Source organism: Vipera ursinii, assembly GCF_947247035.1.
Source record: "Vipera ursinii genome assembly, chromosome: 16".
Lineage (NCBI taxonomy): Eukaryota > Metazoa > Chordata > Lepidosauria > Squamata > Viperidae > Vipera > Vipera ursinii.
In genome coordinates this window covers 8,064,574-8,081,719 of record NC_139529.1, presented here as the reverse complement: position 1 = coordinate 8,081,719, position 17,146 = coordinate 8,064,574, and the positions used below count along the sequence as shown (strand labels likewise).

Genomic DNA, 17,146 nt, shown 5'->3' with positions numbered 1-17,146 from the left:
CAGTTTTGGAGGCTCGGTCTTGCAAGCATGGGGTAAGGTTGGGAAGGAGGCAATTCATCTGAATTATCGGAAATAATTAATTGGATTCACGTGGAATGCTAATTTACCAAGCTTATACAGGTAGTCCTCAACGTACGACCACAACTGAGCCCAAAATTTATGTTGCTAAGTGAGACAGTTGTTAAGTGGGTTTTGCCCCATTTTACAACCTCTCTTGCCACCGTTGCTAAGGGAACCACCCCAGTGGATAAGTTAGTAACACTGCTGTTAAAGTCAGTCTGGCTTCTCCACTGACTTTGCTTGCCAAAAGGTTGCAAATGTAAATCGCATGACCAGGAGGAGGCTGCAACGGTCATAACTGTGAAAAACGGTCGTAAGTCACTTTTTCCCCGTGCTGTTGTAACTTTGAATAGTCACTAAACGATCTGTCATCAGTCGAGGACTTCCTGTATTTCCAGGACTGACTTAAGAATCAAAATGTGATGGGTCTTTGCCGCCGTCACTTTGGAGAACGTTGCGAAGCCGTTCAATAAATTTTGCCTCCCAGTGCATATATTAGAAAAACGCATACTCGCCCAACACACAAACGTTTACCAGGGCAAAGAATGCAGAAAAAAAAGGTTTGTTTTATAGGAAGATGCTTGCTGAGCAAACTGCTGTTGTTAAAAAAAAAAAAGCAAGCTGGCCAAAACGAAAGATAGAAAGAGAGCTGAGGTTGGGGGAAATGTGTCCAAACTAGGGGGAAGCGTGCAGAAGAATGCAAAGTGCAAGGAGTTTTCAGACTGGCGGCAAGCTGTTCCACTGGTTAATCGTCCTCACTGTTAGGAACTCCTTGATTGGTTTCCATCCATTGTTTCTTGGCCTGCCTTCCTTCCTTGCTAATCCAATACTTACCTTTGCACTTGAGGACAACTCTGTGTGTAAGAATGTGAAAAGGACATCTATATCAAGACAGTTTTGTGGTTGGTGCTGCAGCCGTTTGATCGGAAACGCTTTTTTTCCTCCGAGAAGCACATCTGCTGCAGAGCTGAAAAGCAGCGTGGTGAAGGATTCAGGGCAAGCGTTTCCCCATCTGTCTTCCAGATGCGGAAGACTGTAACTCCCGGTGGGGCCATTGGAGGTGGCATTCTACTGCACATCTGGAAGAGCTGCAGTCGCCCTGTGGGTTGTGGATCTTAAGAGGAGAAAATGACACATCTCCCATCAGATAGCACCTTGGCAAGCCAAAACCCACCTGGGATGGTCCAGATCACCTTGGACCTTTCAAAGGAGCTGGAGAGGGGAAAAAATGATTTTGGCAGTTAGCTTGGATGTATCTCATGCTCTTCTAAAGAACAGAATACCAGAGTTGGAAGGGACCTTAGAGGTCTCCTAGTCCAACCCCCTGCTCAAGCAGGAGACACTACCATGGCCGTCCAATCTCTTCTTGAAAGCCTTCCGCGATGGAGCACTCACAATTTCTGGAGGGAAGCCGTTCTGTTCATCAATTATTCTCACTGTCAGGAAATTCCTCCATAATTCTAGGCTGGTTCTCTCTCCTTGGTTAGTTTCCACCCGTTGTTTCTTGCCCCACCTTCAGGTCTTTTGGAGAATAGGTTGACCTTCTCTTCTTTGAAGCCAACTCAGTTTGGGAGAGGAGAGGTTGAGAAAGGGAAAGGAAAGTGATTGGAAACTTTCAGATCCCCGGAGATTGCAGAGGTGAGAAATGGGTGATGGGTTTAGGAGAAGAGCAAGCGCTGCAAATGGATCCTGTCAGCATCACGTCAAATGGCTCCTGTCAGCTTTGGCGCTCCAGGAAAGCTACCTTTGGAACAAAATGCTTCTCTTTGTCGCCTCCCAAACCAGATGCTAAGGCTGGTTTTCTTCCTGTTGTTGTAGCTATTCAGTTCTTCTCCGAGGGTCTCCGGACTCATGGCTTCTTTCTCATCTGTGACAGCGTTGGGATTCTTGTCCATCTCCTGCCTCCCAAATCGGAAGTGGATTCCCGCTTTCTCTTTCCCGAAGCTCTGAAGCTCTTTGGCGATGCTGAAAAGGGGGTTGAGATTGACGGGTGAACGCCGCCACTTTGCGCGTCCGGCTTCCCCAAAATAGGGTTCATTTGGGATCACTTGGGGTTCCTCTCCAGGCTGCTTTGAGGCTTGGAGGCTGTTGGCAGGGAAAGAGGTCCCCAAACTCAGCAGCAGAAGGCAGGAGATGCGGTTGGGGACTCTCATCTGTAGAAAAATGAACACCCTCAGATCACTGGCCAGCACTGGAGCCAAATGACAAGATGGCACATTCATCAGTCAGTCAAAATCTTCCCATCTTTTACTCGAGGGAAAGAGCCTTTCAAGACAGCCGTGCAGATTTCTCTGGGGGGGGGGAAGACAGACGGGTAATTTTCACTTGAAATGGAAGAGAATATTTGTAGCTCAGGGCTGAATTCCGGAGTCCTACGGCTTCTCCGAGTTTGGTGGTGTTCCTTGCAGACGTTTCGTTACCCAACCCGGTTACATCATCAGGGCTAGGGGGAGAGGGGTGTGTGGAGTGGAGGAGAAGGGGAGGGGGGGAGGACTGTGGGGTCCTTGGGGATCTCTGAACTTGCTTGGTTTTTAACAGCGAGATTAACATTAGACCAACAATCCGGCAGTAAACAACACAAACAAGCAAGGCAACAATAAATAACAGCCCAATGAAGGAATCACCCAAAAGACTCGCACTATCCCTGACATAAAAAGAGAGCAGACCCCACACCCTTCTAGCACTGATGATGTTACCTAGCTGGGTCGTGAAATGTCTGCAAGGAAACCACCAAGCTCAGAGAAGACCAAGGACCCCACAGTCCTCCTCCTCCTCCTCCTCCTCCTCCTCCTCCTCCTCCTCCTCCTCCTCCTCCTCCTCCTCCTCCTCCTGCTGATTTGATCTACCTCGGGGTAGGGGGCAAGATTGACCCCCTTCCCCAAAATTCTGCTTCCTTTAAGTAACGCTTCCTTTGTTCTAAAAGCATTTTTCAAAGCACCCCTGAAACAGTTTCGTTATCCTGAGTCCTAATAATAATAATATATTTTTTGCACTGGTTAGGGGAAATTAGGCAGAGCACCCGGGGGGGGGGGTTTCTGCTTCCCCATTTTAAAAGATATTTCTTGCTTTTGCTTTTCTTCAAGCACATCCTGGTAATCAGAAAGAGCCAGAAGCTTGGTTTTTCTGTCTTTCTTTTTTTTTTTTAAAAAAAAAAAGCAGTCTCAGATGAAAAGTGAAGCTTAATGGATTATATATGCCAATACTCAGATTCCAGAGATGTGGGAAGACAGCTGAAGAAACTTTCTGAAGAAACTTTTTTTTCTGATGAAAACCGATCGTAACGTCACCAATGGTGAACGCGTTACAGCCCCAGGGGAGCCCCGGAATTCTGTTGCTGAGTGAGAGATTTGTTAAGTGAGTTTTGCCCCATTTAACGACCTGGCTTGCCACCGTTATTAAATGAATCACTGCAGTCGTTAAGTTAGGAACAGGTTGTTAAGTGGATGCCAGCTTCCCCGTTGACTTTGCTTATCACCAGGTCGCAAATGGGGCATGCTGGTTGCCAAGCACCCCAGTTCTGATTATGTGACCCCCAAGGATGCTGCCACACTCATTGATGTGAGAAATGGTCGTGAGTCACTTCTTTTAGCACCACTTTAACTCTGAACCGTCACTAAACGAAAGGGGTAGCTGGAGATTCCTCCCAGATGGAGTTTGAACGGTGCGGTGCCGACGCTGCCCAGCTTCGCTTACACGGCAATCAGCTAAGGAATCCATTTTTTTTCCATCCCACCCCTGATCTCCCCACTGCAGAGGATAAAAGGGATAATCCCAGGCATTTGCGAGGCCTCCCCAATCCCACCTTCCGGAAAGGTCTCCATCTTGCGCCCGAGGTGAGCCTCAAAAAAACAAAAATGAAGCAAAAAAAAAAAACCTTGCGAAGGCGATCAAATCTTTCGAGTTCAAAAGAGGAAATTAATTTTGCGGCAGGAAGCAAGGAAGAGCCACAGACGCAAGTACTGCTCCGTCTACAATCTCGTCTGGCATCAGTTGTGGGTCAAGTTCTCCAAAGGAGCTTCTGCCAGGTTCTTTGAACCATAAAACAATCCTACTGACGGAGGCTGGAATTCGTGCTCTCCCCGCCTCCCCCCCCGCCCCCTACCTGCCTGGCCAAATTAAGCTGTCTAAATATGATTCATTTGGGAGGTTTTGTCTTTGCCTGTGTGTGAGTTTTGCTTTTGTTTTGGTTTTTTTTCCCCTAGCCAGTTTGTTTTCGGCTACGAGGGCTCTGCGGGAGCCGAACTAAGCCGAGATTGGGGCCCACCTAAACCAGCTTGCAAATGGATCCTCTGGAATTTTAATCAAGTTTGCAATCGACACAACGGCTCCTGGAAGAAAGATGGGGAATATTCTCAAGCTGCGAGAACGGAGAATGTAATTAACCTCCCAATGGAAAATCTGAGGCAGCCCAGATTTTCTTTCCTCATGAGAGGGGCAACCACAGAGACGTAAACAGGATTGGGGCGCTTCCCTCCAGAGGTTGTGGGGGCTCCGTCCCTGGAGGTCTTCAAGAAAAGATTGGACAACCCTTTGTCCATGATGGAATAAGGTCGTGAGCAGGGCTTGGGCTGGAAGACCCCCAACGTCCTTTCCAGCCCTATAGCTTTTCAGAAGGATGCGGGGCACCATCCTCTCCAGCGCCCCCATGACTGGCTGCAGGAGATGCCTCAAAAACCAGGATTTGAGTGTAGTTAATTGTTTAGTCCCGTTTCCTGCCCCACGAAGGCAAAATAAATAATCTGTTCCGCTGCAATGCTCCCCCAAACAATAAACACGGCGTCTCCTTGATTGAAGCAAAGCTTCGGCATGATCTTCATCAGCTCATCACGCTGCCCTGTGCTATTTTTGTACAAATTCTCTCTCTCTCTCTCTCCCTCTCCCCCCCTCTCTTTCTTTCTTTCTCTCTCTCTCTCTTTCTCTTTGCAAAGAATGAGATGTTCAGAAATGCTTTGATTACCCGAATTGTCAGTTCGGAGCTGGTTTCCAGTTGTTGGAACCTGCCTTTTGTTTGGTTAATAGGCTGTGTGGGAAGGATGCAGTCCCATACGTGTGCACTTTTGTAGGTTGTGTAGTTGGGAGGGTGTGAGCAATCCCCGAAGGGAAGGGCAATTTTGTGTTGCTAGCTATTGTAGGTGGCACATCTGCTTTTAGAATCAGCCTCTGCAGAGGAACAGGTATGGAACTCTCCTTCCTGTTGCATCGAACAATTGCAAGGGGAGCGTTTCTGCACCCCAGTCCTTGACTTACAACCATTTGGGTTTTTTGACCATTTGAAGTCGGTTACCGACATACATTGAAGACAGTTGCAGCATCCCAAAAGCTCACGGGGTCACCATTTGCAAAGTCAGCTGGGGGAGCCGGATGCATTTAACGGCCACTTGAGAGCAGCGATTCACTTAACAGCCATGGCACTAAAGGTCATAAAAATCACATTTTTTTTCTTGTTAGGACCTTTGAAGACCTCAGTCAACACATCGGCAAAGCCTACAGTACAGGCAGTCCCAGACTTCTGACTGTAATTGAGCCCCAAGATTGGTGACTTGTTAAGTGGGTTATCACCTGAGCGATCCCATTTTATAACTTTTTAGGTGGCAAGTCGTGAAACAAACCCACTGTCCTCAATAAAAGAACGTTCCTGATCAATTTGAAAGAAAATAATTGGGGTGGGATGCAATCCTGAACTACAAATATTCTCCTTTATTGGTTAGAAAGTATTGGATGGAGGGATGGATGGATGGATGGATGGAAAGAGGGAAGAATGGAATTGAGTGCAAGATAAGAATGGTTGAATTTACTTACATTTTTATCTCTTTGGGATTCCGATCTTTTCTGGTAGTGTGTCAGACGGGGTCTGAAAATCCCTGCTTCTCTGTCTTTAAATAAGACCCCTCATTAGTTCTCACCTTTCCCTTTATTGTGCTTGTTGCTGTACACATTCCAGTGGCTAAGATACCATAATGAATGGTTGGGATGCAGTGAAAATGACAACCTGATTAGACTCATATAAACTCCATGGGAGAAGGGGGGGCGGGGAAGCAAGAGAATAATCTTGATTGCTTTAGCCCTTCCATCTTATTTAATTCGTCTATGAGCTTCTGAAAACCAGATAAGAGCAGGCCCAGAAGACAGCATTTATACTTTCCATCCAAGCCACTTTGATTCCCACACTCCCAAATCCTTGGTTATTAAACAGAATAGGGAGGGGGTGTCATAAGCAGGGACCCTCCCCCCCCTTTCCCCCCCCAGCAGACGTTCTCCCTTGACTCACTCAGAGCTCAATGTAACCAAAGAAAGAGAGTGAATATCATAATTACTTCTATCCTGGCTTACTTCCCTTCCTCTCCTATCAAACCCTGCAACCCAGTGGCTCCCTTTGAAAGGATTTGGAGTTGCATTAAAGCTTCAGAAGCTGGTTTGAGCGGCTCTGGGGACAGACTGAGGGCCCGGCTAATCCTTAAAGCTTGATGGAGGCCCCTGAAGGATCAGCAGGGATCCGAGACCCTGTCTGGGATTTGCTGGGCTCCCGTCTTATAACCCCCCCCCCCAATTCCTCCCAGTCTCTTTTCTGACGTAGACATAACTTGGCAATCTGGTTTCAGCCTCATTGCCATTCCTGTTGGGCTTAATCCCAGCAGAAGACATAATAGCTGGATGGTCAAATGGATGGGAGAGAAAGATGCTGGTTCTCCTACCAAATCACAGTCTGGAAGGGATCTCAAAGATCATCCAGCCCAACCCCTACTCAGCAACTTCTTGACTTATGACTATAATGGAGACCAGAATTTCCTTTGCTAAGCAGGAAGGTAATTAAATGAGTCATGCCCAATTATATGGTTGCTTTCTTGTGGACGTTTCATGATCCATCGAGGAGGAGGAGGAGAGGAAGACCTTGGTACTTAGTTGTTTTCTTAGACATTTCATGACCAAACTAGGTAACATCATCAGTGCTAGGAGAAGGAGAGGTTTGCGTCAGTTTATATACCGAAGCTCTGAGCTTGCAGACGTTTCATGACCCAACTAGGTAACAGCATCAGTGCCATGACTTGTTCCCTTTCGACATGCAGTAGCTCTTAGGTTGGTTGCTTGCTTGCAGATCTCGCATTACCCAACTAGGTAACACAGTTGTGGTTGAGCAGTTGTTGGAAGAAGATGGGACAAATCCTAGCAGCCTTGCTTGCAGCCCACTTCACTTGCAAAAATGCATGTTCCCAGACCAAAATAACACTCGGTTTACATCTGTCTTCCACAGTGATGCTGTTCGAGGGACTTCCCCATCGCCTAGGAAAGTCATATCCAAACAGAGCCGATTTTTTTTTTTAAGCAGGCTAGTTAAGGGCAGCAGGAATTAAAGAGGCGGAATCTTCCCAGCCCCGTCTGAATGAAAAGAGAAGCCTTATTCTCTCCTTTCCTCTCTTTTCCCCTCTGTGTCTTTTTTTCATTTTCATTGGGAGACGGAGAGGAAGAGAAGAGAAAACAAAACACCTCATTCGCAGTCTGTAGAAGTTTTCTTCTGTGACATCCTGGGAGAAAAAAGCAATTGTTTTAAAGCGATTCCAAAGTGATAGAAGCCGTGGCTGATTATATGTTTGTTCATATTTTCAGTCTTGGATTTTGTCAGCCGCGGCTAAATAGCACTTGTTGATTTTTGAAGCGTGCAAACACTCCGCAGCAGAGACGAACAATGCCTGCATTAAAAGACGTCTCCAACTTTTCAGGCAGAGAAATTAGAAACAGTCAAATTGCCAACCTTTTGGGCTGGCTGGCAATACGAACGCCGCCCTTTTCGGCAAAGCTTGCGAGCATCTCCTTGAATGATCCAGCCACGGCTGTAAAGGCAAGTAGCGGTTTTGCACGGAGGACTCCTCTGAAGTTGGCAAAATGTGGTTTGGAGACCCCAGGGGCTCTGTAAAGTCAAATATAGCTAGCCCTCGACTTACAGAGGTTTGTTTAGTGATCAAAGTTACAACGGCACTGTAAAAAAAAAAGACTTATGACCGTTTTTCACACTGAACGACCGTTGCAGCATCCCCAGGGTCAGCTGGTTCACATTTATGACGGCCGCAGCATCCCGGGGGGGGGTCACGTCATCCCCTTTTGCAGCCTTTTGACAAGCCAAGTCAATGGGGGAAAGGCAGATTTGCTTAACAACCGTGTTGCTCACTTAACAACCGGAGGTTTGTTAAGATTCACTTAACAAAGACTCACTTACCAGCCGTCTCATTTAGCCACAGAAATTTTGGGCTCAGCTGCAGTGGGGAGTTGAGGATTACCTGAAAACATTGTCCCCGTGTTAATTTCTAATTCAGGACACACCGCGAGAGAAAATTGCAGCGATCGTTGGAGGAAAGAACGAACAGAGCTGAGGAAAAGGATGAATCTGAAACGAGGTTTGTAAGGATAAACCGTTTTAATTGCTTCTGTTTATAACTTTATTTTACAAAGGAAAATTCAAGATCTAAACCGAGACAATATTTACAAAAAATGCATGTTCTAATAAAAGTATATAAAATCAAACCTTATGCAGGTAAGTCCTCAACTTTACAACCATTTGTTGGTGATGGTTTGAAGTTACAATAGCTCTGAAAAAGTGACTTACAACTGGTCCTCACAGTTGTTACAACCATTGCAGATTCCCCGGGGTCACGTGATCAAAATTTGGGTGCTTGGCAACTGGCGTGTACTTATGCCTGTTGCATTGTCCTGCACTCATGTAATCGCTATTTCTGTCCTTCCCAGCCGGCTTCCGACAAGCAAAGTCAATGGGAGGAAACCAGATTTGCTTAATGACCATGTGGCTCACTTAACAGCTGCAGCGATTCATTTAGCAACCGTGGCACACGGTTGTAAAATTGGACGTGACCCACTTAAGAAGCTTAGCAAAAGAAATTTTGGTCCCTGGGGTTCTAGAACTGCTGTAAATGGTTATAAGTCAAAGACTCTACCTGTATGTGAACTTATTTTAAAAAAGACACTTCAATTTCCATATTTTTCACGTGAATGAAGGCTGGGCATTGCAGGGTGCCATTTACATGGTGAACCGTGACCAAAATCACAGACAAGAAGGGCTTTTTGGTAAAATAAATAAATCTAAAGAATAGTTTTCTGAGATAAAGGACGTCTGGTCACTGTAGATACAACCTCTTTGTTATATCTACGGCCCTTTGGGGTCTTCAATTTTTTTAAAAAAAATGTTCAGCAGTCCTGGGACCAAACTTTTTGAGAACTGCTGCTCTAAAGCATTTTGATGGTATATCCATGCGTAGATGAACTGTGGTTTATGGAATTGATCTGATTTTTATAGCTGGCCCCTCATTTGCCTTCCTTTAACCAGACACAGGGAAATGAGTAAATTCTGCTCGTTATTTACACAGCCTGGAAAATTTTGCAGGTGTTTGAGGTGAATTTTCCAAAAGAGTCTTGTGTCCTATGATAAATTTACTTTCTACATCCATCCATGCAATTTGTTTTCCCCATGATAGATTTCACCCTTAGCATCTCCTAATGTGCTACTCGTTTCTTGTTACCAGCTAAATCCTTTCTTCCTTTTTGAGTGGCCTTCCTCGGCTGAATAATTAATGTGCAGCTCCACATAAAAATAATTAGGGCAACTTTTTTTTATGGAGGTCCTTGGGAAGATGCTCTTGAACCAAGGCTAACTTCTTCAAAGAGCAAAGGGCCTCTCTTAAAATAACATCTTGGATTGCTAGGGGAGGTGTGTGACTACACCCATCGTGATGAAGTGAGGAGAGATGTTTCTTTCCCCAAGTCTGTCCTTTTGGGTGTAGAGAAGAGGACCAATTTACAAGAATGCTTGTCTTGCACCAGAGAGAGGTATACAACGAGTGTCTTCTCCAAAACTCAGTTGCGTACACAAATAGAACATTGGACATCATCAAGTGTGAAGAGGTGGCAAGGGAATTTCTCGGCTCCTGCGTTTCTCCAGACTCAAACAAAACCACCGTCAGCTTCGAAGGGAAGGCGGGAGAGGAACGAAGGAGGAACACACGGCTATTTTTCATCTCTGACCGGCCGAATCTTCATTTCGGTGAACTTGAGAGAATATTGCCAGCCTGTCCAGGATGACCACTCGATTCCGTCTGCATAGGAGCTGTGGTGGCCCTTGAGGTACTGACCGTTCAGGTTGGACGTGTGGCAGTTGCGATACCACCAAGCCCCGTGGTAAAAGGCGGCGCAGTTGTTCTCCGAATGATCGTTGTCCAGGTCCTTGGTGGTGAATTTCATGCCGTTGTGTTTCAAGAGGGAGTCTCCTATGGAGGAGAAGCATGTTAGGTCAGTGAGATAAGTCAGAATGAGGTTTCATGGACCTGCAGAAGAAGCTAATGAGGTGGTTCTCCCTCCTGAGGATGTCTCCAAGCTCATCTTGGAGGAACCTCCAGCACGGAGACCCACCAACCCTTGGCTCCCCCATCAAACTACAGTTAACGCTAGAACGTTACGTTCCCCCATCCCACACGATTTGTACTGGGTGATGTTGAATCCATTCACGTCCCGTCTTGGGAAAGAACCCTATTTCCATCCCTCTGGGGAAAGTTGGAAGGGAACTTTGGGGTCATCTAGTCCACCTTCTGTTGAGGGCCGAAGAGCAAATTAAAAACCTTCTTGCCAAGTGGCAACCTAACCTACATTTGAGAAGGAACCCACACGCATCCAAAGAGTGGAATATAGAATGCCAGAGTTGGAAGGGACCTTGGAGGTCTTCTAGTCCAACCTCCTGCTTAATGGCTGTCCAGTTTCTTCTTGAAGACCTCCAGCGGTGGAGGTCCCAAAGGTGCTTTTCCCAAAGGCAGCTGGACTTTCTTTGTTCTTCTGTGAAGGGTAGAAGACCTGCAGGGTCCTTTCCTACCCTGTTAGTCTGTATTTGGTCAAAGCAGATTTGGGGAAGACTAGAGGAGTGGACAGAATTGGAAGTCCAGGAGTGGTGTGGCTGCTTAAGGCAGTGGAGATAAAACGCCGTTGCGTTTTTCCCTGTCAGAAAACCAGAAATGCTGATTTCCAGATCAGCCTACTGGCGGATGGCTTCCAAACACATTTGCAAAGTGGATATTCCAGCTGAAGCGTTCTTTACCGTGGGGTGAAGTATTGATTTTTTGACATGAAATTTAAATTCCGAATGGGCGTTTGAAGTGGAAATTTGCTACTCTGGTAGGCTCGGCTGTTTAATAAGGCTGGAGATTTTCTCTCTCTATTCTGAGCAGGGACTCGTCAGCTTCCCCTCCCTTTCCCTCATCAGAATGATAATGTGAAAAATTACAGATAAAAGGACATGTGCAATTTAGAATATATACAGGTGGTCCTCGACTTATAACTTATAATTTTGTTTAGTGACCATACTGAAAAAAGTGACTTATGGCCTATCACCAGGTAGGCTATATGGTCCTTGGTGTTCTCAGAGCTGGATGGTTTTGTTGCAGATGTTTCTTCACCCAACTAGGTAACATCATCAGTTCTAGAAGGGAGTGAGGTGTGTGAGGAGGAGGAGGAGGAAGAGGACGACAACAACAACAACGACTGTGTGGGATCCTTGGTGCTCTCTGAGCTTGGTTGTTTTCTTGCAGATGTTTCAATACCCACTCAGGTAATATCATCCGTGCTATGTTTTTTCTCCATCAAACTGAAAGTAGATGATAAGGCCGAGGTTGATGAAATCCTTGATTTTGGATACTTCAACCTTAGTGTATTTATTTAGGTTGGGTCTATTGTGTACTAGTGCTGCCATGGATTCTTTATAGCACTGATGACGTTACCTAGTTGGGGGAAGAAATGTCTGCAAGGAAACTAAACTACTAAACTCAGAGAGCACCAATGACCCCACAGTTCTCCTCCTCCTCCTCTCTGCAAACTCCCCTCCCTTCTAGCACTGATGACGTTACCTAGTTGGGTCATGAAACGTCTGAAAGAAAACCACCAAGCTCAGAGAGCACCAAGGACCCCACAGTCTTTCTCCTCCTCCTCCTCCTCCTCTTCCTCCTCCTCCTCCTCCTCCTCCTCCTCCTCTCCACAAACCTTACTCCCTTCTAGCACTGATGATGTTACCTAGTTGGGTCATGAAACATCTGCAAGAAAACCACCAAGCTCAGAGAGCACCAAGGACCCCACAGTCTTTCTCCTCCTCCTCCTCCTCCTCCTCCTCCTCCTCCTCCTCCTCCTCCTCTTCCTCCTCCTCCTCCTCCTCCTCCTCCTCCTCCTCCTCCTCCTCTCCACAAACCTTACTCCCTTCTAGCACTGATGATGTTACCTAGTTGGGTCATGAAACATCTGCCAGAAAGCAACCAAGCTCAGAATGCACCCAGGACCTCACAAAAAGCAGCAGTGCTCGGCCAAAGCCACATGTTCAGCAATGAGGCCCACCTGCTGTTCCAGAATAGTCGGCAATAGTGATGGGGTAGCCATCTTCCTCCGGGTCCACGGAAAACAGGCCGACAGCAAAAGTCCCGTAATGGGCGTAGGCCGTGCCATTATCAAAATCTTCCAGGTCGATGCGCAATTCATAGTTTCCTTGCGTGCTGAGAGCATGGATTCGCTTCAGACCTAGTGCGGAAAAGGAGGAGGAAATAATCAGCTGTGTGCTTCTCCTTCTCTCCTTCCTGGCCAAGGGTAACAGGGACTCCGGCCTCGAGCAGGGGGTTGGACTAGAAGACCTCCAAGGTCCCTTCCAGCCCAGATTAAATTTGATGATGGGATTCTTGCTGCTCTAAACTGGGTTTGAAACAAACTACACACTTCTGCTCTTACTCAAACACGTGACGGATGTTTTTATACCATTATTTGCTGCTTTCTGGCTTGTCAAGGGTTTGCATTGCTTTATTTATTTGAATCCCACCTTTATTACTTTTACATAAAACTCAAGGCAGCCAACATACTAGATGTTGCTTTCTCTCCCTGTTTTCCCCTGAATAACAACTCTGGCAGGTGAGTTGGGCTGAGAGTGAAAGATGGGCGCAAAGTTGAGAGTTTCAATGCTTAAGGAGGAACTAGCACTCCCAGGCTCCTGGTGTTTAGTCCAGAGTCACCCAGCCGGCTTTCATGGCAAAGGCTGGCACTACAACTCATAGTCTCCCACTTTCTAGCCAGGTGCTTTAACCACTAGATCAAACTGGCTTTTTAATCTGTTAATGCTTCATCATTTCTCTGTCTGATATTCCCCAGGCACAGACATACCCAGCCAGTGTTCTCCTGTGAGTTTTCCGAATCCATCTTTGTAAGCTTCCCAGCCACGGAAGAAATTCACGGAGCCGTCCTCACGCCTCTGAAAGACCTGGAGAATCACACACGTTGCGGGTGCGGAATTAACGAGACGCACCAACAGGAGAAAAAAAACACACACAAAAATAACCCACAGAAAACTTTGTTTGCTGATGGCTGAGCCCCCCTGCCGTTTTCATCCCCCCCCCCGGTTCTTGCTTTTTGCTGTCGTCGCCTTCGAGGAGAGCAGCTTATTAGATTTGAGTGCAAAATGCAAATTAATTAGAGGGCTGCAAATTGGCTAATTACACTGGAGTGGTTCAGCATTGGGAAGTCCGCAAACGCTGCCTGTCAAGATGAATAGGCAGTTGAGGTTGTGTGAAAAGGCTTTTCCATCAGCGAAATGGAAAGGAAGGGTAGTCCAATTTAGCGCTCTCTGCTTTAAGACGGCTTGCGAAACTCTCTGCCCTCCCGACGCGTTGGCTCCGACAGCGATCATTTCTCTAGCGCATCGAAAAGTCGTCGGGGAAGGAACGGCGGCTGATTTGCATCTCTGCTCCCTCTCCCTCAGTTATTGGACCTTATCCCGCTAGTCCTTGACTTACAACCATTCATTTAGCGACCGTGTTTGATTTTAAACCTGTGGCAAGGTGGGCAACCAATAAATATAATAAGTAAGATAAGATTAAAATAAAACGAAGTCACAACAGCACCGGAAAAAAGGGACTGAATGCCAGTCCTCACCCTTACAACCATTCATTTGGGACAAAGTTACCACCGTGCTGAAAAAAAGGACCAGTCCTCGCACTTACGACCGTTGCATCATCCCTCACAGTCACAAAATTTGGGAGCTTGGCAACTGAAATGTGTTTACACTAGTGGGGTTGCTGAAAGTCAACAATGACTTGATGATACATGATCAGTCCATCCATCCATCCATCCCTCCCTCCTCTACCCATCCTCTAAGTAAGAGCTGTCCACGATGATGCAACTAGCAGAAGAATGGAGAAGAGGGGGACCAGCAAAAAGGTGGATGAACTCATTTCTGGTGGTGATGGGTGAACCATTAGAAGATCTGAAGGGCCAGGTGAGAGGCAGAGCATCGTGGAGGTTATTTATCTACAGTATGGATTTGCCGAAGGTCAACACTGATTTGATGGTACATAGTCTGTCAATCAGTCCACCTCTACCTGTGAATCAAGGCCAGCCTTCTTAACTGGGATGTCACCACAGGTAGCTGTCTACACCCCAGATTCTCAGCAGACAACCTAGGAAGTTCCAGGAGCCGAGCTTCACCCACTGGAGGCTGCCCGAGCTTTTTGAACAATTGGTTTTCTGGTGAGGCTCTCAAATTAGCCCAGAGAAATGTCTTCCTTTGATGAAAGGTTAATTTATTGACTGGGATAAAGAAAATGCCACTGAGGTCTGACCGCTTGCAATTAATTAAGCCCACATCCCTGGATTTAATCGCTCTGAACCTAGCTTGGGTTCGCTTTAATTGGGAAGGAACGCAAGAAGACGCCTTGAGAGGCCTCCAGATGCTCAGCTCAGCAGCTTTTCAGCTGCCTGCAAAGTCTTCTGCATGGTGGAGGAGCTTCAAACATTTATCCAAACGTTACAGGTACTCCTCGGCTTACAGCCATTCATTTAGCGGCCGTCTGAATTCAAAACAACCCTGGAAAGAATTGTTTTTTGACCATTACTTAAAGAGTGTTGAAGCATCCCCAGGATCACGTGATCAAAATTCAGCCCCTTGGCAACTGGCTCATATTTATGACGGTTGTCGTGTCCCGGGGGGGGGGGGGGAGGCACGTGATCCCTTTTTGCGACCTTCTGACAAGCAAAGGGGAAGGCAGATTCACTTAACAACCGTGCAATTGACTGTGGCAAGAAAGGTCGTAAACTGGGGCAAAATTCATTTAACAACTGCCTCGCTTACCAACAGAAATTTGGGGCTCAGTTGTGGCCATAAGTCAAGGACCTACATGCCAGTTGCCAAACGCCCAAATTTTGAGCATGTGATCACGGGGATGCTGTAAATGAAGTCAGGACGGATTGGCTTAAATTTTTTGATCAGGCACATTTGCCGGGTGCTGCCCTTTGCTGTGACAAAATATATTTTTATTACTAATTAATTGGGTGATCTGGTACGTTAATATCCTGAAAAATATTAATCTCTTTTCTCTCTCTCTCTGAGTTTGCACAAAGCAAATTCTCCGCTTTTTTTTTGAGCTGCAGCAGACGATTCTTCTTGAAAACTTTCTGGCAATTTCATGCTGCATAAATTATTTGTGATTAGATTATTGCACAACCGATCTACTATGATGACTTTATTGGGGGCAGACAAAATGGGACTTTCCCTCCCCCCCATTACTTCTCTTTGAGGTTTGAGTCCTTACAATTTGCAGCTCGGAAAGCAACTTTCCTCTTTTGATTTTCCCAGGGGCCCCCCCTCCCTTTTTTTTTTTGCATTATTTATCCCTTTTGCAGGATTATTTATTTTTTATTTTTGCATCATCGGGCGCAGTAGAATTCCTTTTGTGAATGCATCAAGGGGACCCAGCTGAGATGCCAAACAATAAAAAATAGAGGGCCGCTGAGTAACAATTAAGAAAGGTCTCATTAAAAAAAATAGCTGGGCAAAATCTAAAAGGGCAAACTAGGGGATCACAACCCAGGAACACAGCAGGCAGCGGATTGCAGACTGAAGAGCAGGCTTGTCCATTCTGCAGCAAAGAGAGTTTTTTATTTGTCTAAAATTAGACAACACAGAGCCAGGCGCAAGAGGCGTGGGGGGGGGGAGAAATTATCTGTCTCGTTTCCTGAAAAATTCCACACGTGAGACTCATCTCAATTGTTTTCTCCCAACCGCAATAGGATTCTAAACGTCTTGGAAAATCGGAGAGTTCTGGTATTTTAGAACATGGGACAACAGAGTTGCAAGGGATCTTAGAGGTCCTTTAGTCCAACCCCCTGCTCAGGTAGGAAACCCTATATCTATTTCAATGATTGTCCAATCTTTTGGAAAGCCTGCAGTGTTGGAGCACCCACAACGTCTGGAGGCCAGCCGTTCCGTGGGTTAACTGTCCTCACTGTCAGGAAATTTCTCCTTAGTTCTAGGTTGTTTCTCTCCTTGATTAGTTTCCATCCATTGTTTTTCCTCTTGCCTTTTGGTGATTTGGAAAATAGTTTGACCCCCCCCCTCATCCTTGTAGGAGCCCCTGAGATACTGGAAGACTGCTATCTTCTCTCCCCTAGTCCTTCTTTTCATTAGACTGGACATACCCAGTTCTTGCAACCGTTCTTCCCACTGCTGGCATCACAATATGAATAAGGGTTTACTAGAATGGAAGGGGTGTGTGTGTTACTCTGGTTACTATGGGCGTAAAGTAAAAATTCTGTCCCATTGATCCAAAATCCTGATCAAACAAAATGCTGCTAAAAAATTCCCCTTGGTTTGGGGGACCAGTTCGCAAAGAGTTTTTCTCAGACTTGGCCGTTTTAAGGCAGCAGGCTGGCTGGGAATCGAAGTCCACCCACCTTAAAGCCTGCAACCCTTTGCTACTCAGCAATTGCCTTTTAACCACCTGTGGGAACGTGAAAATAAGTGTTATTCTCCACTACTAGTGCAAGCCAGTAAATCTGCTAAAAGCTAAAATACTGAGATTTCTGCTTGTGTCTCTAAGGCAGTGGTTTTATTTATCCACTTATCCAAGAAATGTCGGCTGACAAAATTGAGGGTCAAGAAAACTGCACGGCTGTTTTCTTCCAGCTTCAGAAAATGAATCATTGTTGGTCTGTAGCTTTGTTAATGGTTAAAAAAACAAAAAAAAAACATTACTTCTAATGCACTACGAAAATGAATAAGAAGAGAGACAATTGA

At 46.0% G+C, this 17,146-nt stretch overlaps 1 protein-coding gene across 1 annotated transcript in view; it reads right to left on the bottom strand.

The window, feature by feature from the left end:
- Positions 1-10,068: 10,068 nt before the first annotated feature.
- FIBCD1 (fibrinogen C domain containing 1) overlaps positions 10,069-17,146 on the bottom strand; it is a gene marked incomplete at both ends in the record, with an annotated part of 41,978 nt that continues 34,900 nt past the window's right edge. The window contains 3 exons of the mRNA XM_083374855.1: positions 10,069-10,328; positions 12,430-12,609; positions 13,240-13,336. Of these exons, the coding sequence (XP_083230981.1) occupies positions 10,069-10,328; positions 12,430-12,609; positions 13,240-13,336 (537 nt within the window). The remainder of the gene's footprint in view (positions 10,329-12,429; positions 12,610-13,239; positions 13,337-17,146) is intronic.